This window comes from Grammomys surdaster, unplaced genomic scaffold (assembly GCF_004785775.1).
Source record: "Grammomys surdaster isolate TR1022 unplaced genomic scaffold, NIH_TR_1.0 373, whole genome shotgun sequence".
Classification (NCBI taxonomy): Eukaryota; Metazoa; Chordata; class Mammalia; order Rodentia; family Muridae; genus Grammomys; species Grammomys surdaster.
Genome location: NW_021604792.1, coordinates 11,201,350 through 11,209,850, shown reverse-complemented (window position 1 = coordinate 11,209,850; position 8,501 = coordinate 11,201,350). Strand labels below are relative to the sequence as shown.

The window sequence follows — 8,501 nt, the reverse complement described above, 5'->3', positions numbered from 1 at the left end:
ATATATATATATATATATATATATATATATATATATATATATATATAAAATCTCCCTAGAATAATGGAAAGCTTCCTTCAAAGTGGAAGAGTCTGTGAGTGTGTGTGACAGTGGAGGCCCCAATAATAGAAGTTTCTAAATCCATCTGTTCCAATAGAAAATATTTTTATACCCAGCTCAGACAATTCTAAGAACTTGTTCTTCAACTGAGTTTTGTCCATTTTGGTCACATATGTTTCTGAATCATAGCATGGCAGAGTCAAGGAGAGGCTGTCTACTAAAAGTATGTAATTTAAGAAAAAAATTCTAGTTTTGTTTTGGGGTCATATATTCAAAGCTTTAGCAAATACTGTTCTAAAGGGCTAAAGTTACAACACTGTTTTTTTGGTAGAGCAAAAAATGAAGAAATAACTGATACAAGAAATGATCATAGGAGCTGAAGAAATAGCTCATGGTTAAGAGTACTGGCTGTTCTTCCAGAGGACATGAATTCTATTCTTCACATGTACATAGCAGCTTTCAACCATCTGCAATTCCAGTTCCAAAGAATCTGATGTCCTCTTCTGACTTCCAGTGGCACCAGGCACTCATGTGGTACACAGAGATACACATAGGCAAACTATCCATAAACATACAGTAAAATAAAATAAAAAAAACAGATGTATAAATGGTACAGTCTAGAGATGGACCCCAGTAATAAAGATAAAGCCAAGACTTTTTAGAGATCATGAGTTTCTGTTTACAGTGTAGGTTTTCTAGTTCTGTTTCTTTGCACGTTGCTTCTCAGGCATGCTTTGCCTTTGAGCCCTCTGCCTGCACTTGAGAAGGTTTTCTACATTCTTTCTTTCATGCAGCAACAAGGCATACTGAGGTAGAGGAGACTGAGTATAAAGCATCCCCCAGTTCAGGTAGGAGGCATCATTTAAAGTAAGAAAGGGAAGAAGGATTGAAGGTTGGTTGGGAGGCTTGGGAGGGGCAAGGCCAGTGTATATGAACAAACAATTGAACTCACAACTTTTGATACAAAGATGTCAAACAGCTGCACCCCCAGTGTTTGCTTCTGATCCTTATCTCTTTTGAGGTGAATGCAGCTAGCAGGTAAGTGACAGCTGTCAAGGCCTTCATGTTTTACACACAGGTAAGAAAGTATAGCTTAAATTTCAGAACAACAGTTAAAGGTCTTCTTATCTTCTTCTCTGAATCTTTAGATTCATTGAATTCACAGTAGATTTGCCTTCTTCTGACATATGCTGAATGCATTTAAAATGCAGTTTTCAGCAAACACAGATCCCTGTTGAAGGTATGCACAGCTGCCCGATGATTGCATCTGTAAAGAAATGCCCCTGATCCTAAAGCTGCAGGTGGAAAAAAAAAAAGCAGGACACATATCATTTTTATGTTAGAAATCAACCATGTCTCAAAGCTTGAAATCAGCAGTAATGTGAAAGGAAATGCTAGCAAGGTATGAAGGGACAGATGACAAACCCTCTTGTGATTTAGTGTATTTCCCACTCTACATTCTGCCAAGAAGAGGTCATAGGTGGAATGTGACAGGGACTTCAAAGCAGGTTGAGACAGGAATAGAACACTCAAAATGGCCACCAAGAGGAGAAGTAGACTTACAATTGAAAGCTCAAAGGAGAGCCGTTCTCCCATAGCCATGGGTGGTTGGGCTTCTTCCGATGCAATCCCATCCAGAATGGGGAGGTGGAATGGGAAGTTGCTTGTAAGATGAAGGTCTGTGGAAAGACACCACTCTGAATTTTAGATTCATCAAACTAAACAGCAAAAAGATCTTCAACATCGCTTGGTGCTTTAATAAAAATGGTTACAAGGGTCTATGGAGACTTCACATCCTATATGCCCAAGACCAAGTATGCAATCCTGTTGAAAAACAGTTATTTTCTCTCTCAAACAAGTGTTCCTCTTTGTGGTGGTTTGAATGAAAATAGCCCTCATAGTCTCATGGGGAGTGACATAATTGGATGTGTGCCCTGTTGGAGGAAGTGTGTCACTGGGGGTGGGCTTTGAGGTTTGAGAAGCTCAAGCCAAGTTCAGTGTCACTCTCTTCCTGTTGTCTGCATATCCAGACACAGAACTCTCAGGTCTTCTTCAGCACCATGTCTGCTTGTATGCTGCCATGCTTTCCACATGCTGACAAGGGACTACTCTGAACTGTTAGCTAGCCCCCCAGAATAAATGCTTTCCTTTATAAGAGTTGCCACAGTCATGGGATCTATTCACAGAGAAAAACCAAAACCAAAACCAAAACAATCAAACAAACAAACAAACAAACAACAACAACAAAAGAACAAAAACCTGACTAAGACACTCCTCCAAACTCCTAAACCTTCCTTTTCTTTTACCAACCCGTAATCCATCACCTTCACCCCAAATAACTCACCAGATCATCTGCACTATTGATTTGTAGTAACTGGGCATCCAAAGACAGGCAGTTCTCCCGGCTTTTTTCCCAGTTAAAGGGACCATGGAAGAGGTAACAGTTTTCTTTATGCCAGAGCCAGTCTTGTGGACAAGGACCTAGGGAGTGTTAACATAGAATGGATAAGTTCTGAGTAAAAACATTTCTTCAGTACTTCCTTAGAAAGATACCCAGATTCTATAGACACCAGAATGGCCAGAGTCTTTACTTCCCATATATATGTATGCGTATGTGTTTCTGTACCTGTATGTATAGTTATATCTATATGTACTATATACATGCAGTGCTCTCAGAGGCTGGAAGATAGTATCAGATCTACTGGAACTGGATGGTTGACAGTGAAGAGCTGCTATGTGGGTGCCTAACCTAAGTTCTCTGGAAGAGCAGTCAGTACTCTTAATCACTGAGTCATATTTCCAACTCTTATTTGCCTTATATATTTTCTTTTTTATTGAAAATAGTTTTCACACATTATAGTTTGACTCCTCACAGTTCCTCTTCCTTTCCTTTATATGTGTGTGTGTGTGTGTGTGTGTGTGTGTATTCTTCAACTATATATACTTTCAATTAAAAAGAGATAAGGCATTCTAATTTTAGTAATATAAGCTGACTTTCCATTTAGCATTTCGTCTCCCCTCTTTGGTGACATAGATTAGTATACAAGTTTGGAATTCAATTTTTTTAAAGTTATATCAGAAATGTTGAAAAGGAGAGTTAAAGAAATGGATGTCCACTAGCAATTCTGTTATTACAAAGTCAGACATGCACTTAAAAGCTCCATTTCTCTGAGAAACAGAATTAGTTTTTACTACTTCATCTCCTTTTATCCCTGTGCTATCCAATACTCAATGTGGTTTGTGAAATGAGGTAAATTTGCAGACACTTGTTCTTGCACTTAAAGCATACATATGACTTTGAAAGCTAGTCAGAACCATGCAGACTGTTGAGAACATCATACTGGTTTATGTAAAATTAACATTTTAGATGCTTTGTTTAAGAAACCTATGTCATTACAATTAATTTTATCTGCTTTTTCCTTCCTTAAGCTGAATGTACTAGAAAATTTACCTTTGTGCAGTGGCTCACAGACTTTTGGACAAGTTTGTTTTAGGGACAATGTTGTATTGATAGAAAATGAGGATTCTTAATTTCAGTAAGATTTCAGGAACTAAGATGTTTCTAGCAACAAAATTTTATAAAGAATCCAGCAAATCCAATCTGGGAGAAGGCATTCGGTGAAGGTATCAACATCTGTGTGCTGAGAACGCGCAGACCATCAGCATGGTCATCACCAACCCGTTTGTGATGGTGACACACAAGGAATTGCCTTTTGCTCTATAGTGTGACAAAAAGATGGGAAAGTCCTTCCTTAAGGAAAGTTACATTACAATTAAATTTTGGTTTTGGAACAAATCTACCTGATAATTTTATACAAGTAAGATTCACCAGAAAGACAAATGTAGGCCTAATATGGTAATATGCAGGAGATTTAAGTCAAGAGGATTTCCATGAGTTCAAAGCTTATCTGTTCTACCTAATGAGTCCCAGGCCAACCTGGACTATGGAGTGGGAATCTATCTTAAACAAACAACAAAAGAAAAGAAACAAAACTACAGAAAGAAAAATATGTATATAAATGATAAGGTAGGAAAATTTTGGAATAATGAAGGCAGAAAGAAAAGTTCAAAGGGCACATCTGAGTCTAAAGTAGGATGTCCAACGTACTTCATGATTAGTCTAGCCCACGGCAATTGCAAGTGTAAACAAACCAGGGTTTCTGGACTAAAGAAATGGCCTAGACACTTTGTCTACGCTATGCCAAAGCAAGAAAGGCATGCCTCTATATGTGGCTTTAAAACTGACTACATCATTTGTGTGTGTGTGTGTGTGTGTGTGTGTGTGTGTGTGTGTATGTGAGAGAGAGAGAGAGAGAGAGAGAGAGAGAGAGAGAGAGAGAGAGAGAGAGGCATGCCTGTATATGTGGTTTTAAAATTGACTCCATTATCGTGTGTGTGTATGTTGTATGTATGTAAAACATTATATAGCATAAAACAGTATCTACTATTACATACAAATTAATGAATATAAGTGTTATTTACCAAGTGCACAAGCTGGTCAGATTACTTTGCATATATGAACGCATTTAATCATTGTGAAACTCAAGGCCAGCATCCACTAATTATCTTCATTTGACAGGAAGTCCAGAATTTGCATCTAATCTTGCTTGTACATTTAATGTCTGTTGATAAACCTTGGCTGTCAATTTATTGGGATCTGGACTGGACTAAGTGTCAGGCTGCTGGGCATGCCTGTGGAAGATTTTCTTATTCAAATTATCTGAAGTGAAGAGAACTAAACACAGGTATCCCCTTTCTGTGTTAACACAGAGACAAGGAGAGGGAAGAGGTTTTTACTCTGTGCTAATGAACATTCACTCTGCAGGCAAGTTTAACAATCTCATGGTGGCATTCCTACCCTGATATTAGAACCAACCTCTTCTGGCTTCCAAAATAGACTGAAGATCAGTAGCTCTTCAAGAATCTTATAGAACCTCAGTGCCAGACAATGACAAGTGAGACAACCAAGCTCACTAGTTGAACAACTACCAAATTCTCCACCCATCCACTATGAGACAATCATTGTTGGATTCTCGAATCATATTATGTAAACCAACCCAATAAATGCCCTTTAAATATATAGTCATTCAATTGCTTCTGTTCCTCTTTAGAACTTAATACAGTCACTGTAGGATACTTCCTCTCTTTGTGTCTTTGTGGATGAACTAATTGAGGAAATATTCCTCTTTGGGTTCCAGACATGCTTTTTCAGGATTTAAGAGCCTACAGGGAACTGTCCATTTTCATCAAGCTATTTTCCTAGATAAGGATTAAGAAGGACCACAAAATCTGATGCTAGACTGAAAAATCTCTTCCTTTGAAGACCCTACATCTCCGTTGCTTCTACATAAATCATACCAGATCTGTTAGCAGGACAGGTAAAACCTTCCCCAAATTTGAGAAAACCAGCTTCATTTTTCCACACGGGATTTCAATATTATGATATTTTTATGAGTCTTTTCTTGAGGACACATCATCAAGGCATGCATCTGGTATTGCTACTAATTGGTTATATCTACCATTCAAAGGAATGGAAAACCAGACCTATATATCTGCCAGAAAGGGCCATGTATACTCCCTGTGTGATCTGTTGTTCATTTCTGGCATCTCTGAGAGAGAGCATCTCATGGTCCTGACATAGATGAATTCCAAACAATTTGCAGGTGATAAATGTCAACTGTTTTACTACTACATCTGTGAAACAAACCACTGGTTGGGATTTTGGCTCCCTGTGTATGAAAACACTCCCATCTTTGATATTTAAGCCTCCTCTTAAAAATTGATGTGAAGTGTTGGGTCCCTTTAACTTACTGAAAAGTTCCCTAGAGAAAATAAATATATGTCCAATACTAATGGGTCAATTTGTCTAAAACTCAATGCTTATTTTTCCAAATTTGAATTACCACATATATACAGAAAATAAATTTATTTATTTATTCAATCAATCTCCTCCTGTAGCCATGCCTAAAACTTGCTGTGTAGACCAGGTTGGCCTTGAACTCAGAGATCTGCCTGCCTTTGTCTCCCCAGTTAGGATAAAAGACATGTCCTTTCATTCTGAGCCTGAAAAGATTAATAAACTGAATAACTTAACATCTAAGTATTCATCATCATTACTGTTAAACTCTATCCTGCTATTAATATTTTTTCTATACAATGAAGGAAAGGCTACCTATATCATTATTATATATGCATTCAAGGAAACTTCACATTTTAACCTGTTAGCCACAAAAGCAAGATGTTGAAGAAATTTGCTATTGACTGGCACTTAATTGCTAATCCTGACTGGAGCCCTCATTTGAGCACTTCCTGGGAATGGACATGATAGCAAAAGAAACTGTCACACCTAACTGTTCTTAGAAGCAGAGACCGCATTGATTACATTGCAGAAAAGATCAATACTGCAAAAATGTAGTAACCATCCCTGATGGCACTAAGGTTGTCAGCACAATCTATTCTTCTTCTGCTCCCTAGATTCTTGATCCCTTTATACAGATGAAACTGTCTCAGTTCCTATATAATCCTACTTTCCAAATCTCTTATTTTGTTTAGTCTGAAGTATTCACCTAAGTCACCAGTCAGCTGACCTCTGCTGCTTGTACATAGACAGATATAGTGTCCATTTAAGAAACAGGGTCAGAATAAAGCTAATACAAGAGCTGGGCTAAAGAGATGAAATGACAGGAAGACCCCAAGGAAAAGGAAGTCGGTGACTAAGATGCATTGGGAAAGAGAAATAACATATATGTGGCAGAGGTGACAATGGGACAGGAAGGTGCTTCAGCATAAACCTCAAGGCTAGAATTTGAAAGAAAGAAGACAGAAAACTTAACTGCCATGAGAAGGAGATCTACAAAAATTCCAATGATTATCAGGTATCCCATGGGCTAGGGTGGAAATGGCTCTAACAGAGAGACCATGTAGGGCACTCTGAATGCTTGTCATATGTGTGCTGTGGTGGTTTTGTTTATGACTTGATTATGACTGGGCAGAACACCCACCAGTCCTCCCCTGTACCTGAAGAGTTTGCAGCTCTCTGCAGGGCTTCTTGGAGGTTCAGATTCTTCTGCAGAAGCTCCTCCTGCTCTTTGGATTTCTCATTCAGCTTCCAGGTGAGGGTGTCTATTTTTCCCTTCAGTTCTCTCTGGGACTCCTCTACAGTGTGAGCAAAGTGGGAAAAAGTCCTTAAGAAGAGTTACATTAAAAAAATTTCAATTTTCATAGTATCACAAATATACCTGATAAATTTAGAGAAACAATCTTCACCAGGAAGAGAAATATAAGCCTAATGTGTTAGTTCTTGCCTGCAATTTCAGCACTCAAGAGACTAATGAAGGAGGATTTCCATGAGTTCAAGGCCAATGGGGTGTAAATAATGATTCCCAGGCTAACCTGAGTTACAGAATGAGAATCTATCTAAAATAAACAATAACAACAACAAAAACATCAAACAAAACCACAGAAAATAAAAACATGTACCTAAACAATAAAATAGGAAGGTTCTGGAATAATGAAAACAGAAGCTAAATGCGAACTTTCCTTCTAATTAGCCTAGTATCATAGTATGTAAGTGTAAATATATCAGGTTTTTTGACTCAAGAAATGGTCTAGACTCTTTGTCTATATTTTGGCGAAGTGAGAAAGGCATGTCTGTATGTACTGTATTAAAATCAACTATATTTCTTTCTTTGTGTGCGTGTGTGTGTGTGTGTATGTGTAAAACATTATATAGCATATAAAATATCTACTAGTGCATATAAAAGTTAAGGAATACAAATATTATTTACTAATTGCACAAACTATTGGAAGTACTTTGCATATGTGAACTCATTTAATTATTGTGAAACTCAGAGATAAACCTCACCAATCTTCTTCATTTGACAGATCAAGAAGTCAGGAATTTGAACCTAACGTTGAGAGTGTATGTGATGTCTTTTGATAAACCTTCCGTTGTCCATTTATTTGGATATGCAATGGAATAAAGGCCAGGCTGATGGGCATGCCTGTGATGGCTGTATTGGGAAGAACTAAATGTGGGCATCCCCTTCCTGTGTCAACACAGAGAAAATGAGGGAAAAGGAATTTTGGTTTATGCTAATGAACATTCACTCTGCAGGCATGTTTATCAATACCATGGCTCCATTCCTTTATTGATATTAGAATCATCTTCTTCTGGCTTCCAAAACAGTCTGAAGATCAGTAGCTCTTCAGAGATATTCCAGATCTTCTGTGCCAGAAGACATTGATGTTGCTGAGACAATCAAGCTCACTAGTTGATCAACTGCCAAATAGGTCTCCACCCACGCAGTGCAAGATAACCATTGTCAGACCCTCCAGAAACATTATGTAAACCAACCCAATAAATGCCCTTTAAATATATAATCATCTTCTTGCTTCTGTCCCTCTTCAGAGCCTAATACAGTCACTGAACACACTTCCTC

General features: G+C 37.9%; 1 protein-coding gene across 1 annotated transcript in view; it reads right to left on the bottom strand.

The window, feature by feature from the left end:
• Positions 1 to 1,219: 1,219 nt before the first annotated feature.
• The window catches only part of Olr1 (oxidized low density lipoprotein receptor 1), a 16,212-nt gene continuing 8,930 nt past the window's right edge, over positions 1,220 to 8,501 (bottom strand). The window contains exons 4-7 of the mRNA XM_028781047.1: positions 7,078 to 7,215; positions 2,405 to 2,541; positions 1,624 to 1,739; positions 1,220 to 1,355 (exon numbers count right to left, since the gene is read on the bottom strand). Of these exons, the coding sequence (XP_028636880.1) occupies positions 1,220 to 1,355; positions 1,624 to 1,739; positions 2,405 to 2,541; positions 7,078 to 7,215 (527 nt within the window). The remainder of the gene's footprint in view (positions 1,356 to 1,623; positions 1,740 to 2,404; positions 2,542 to 7,077; positions 7,216 to 8,501) is intronic.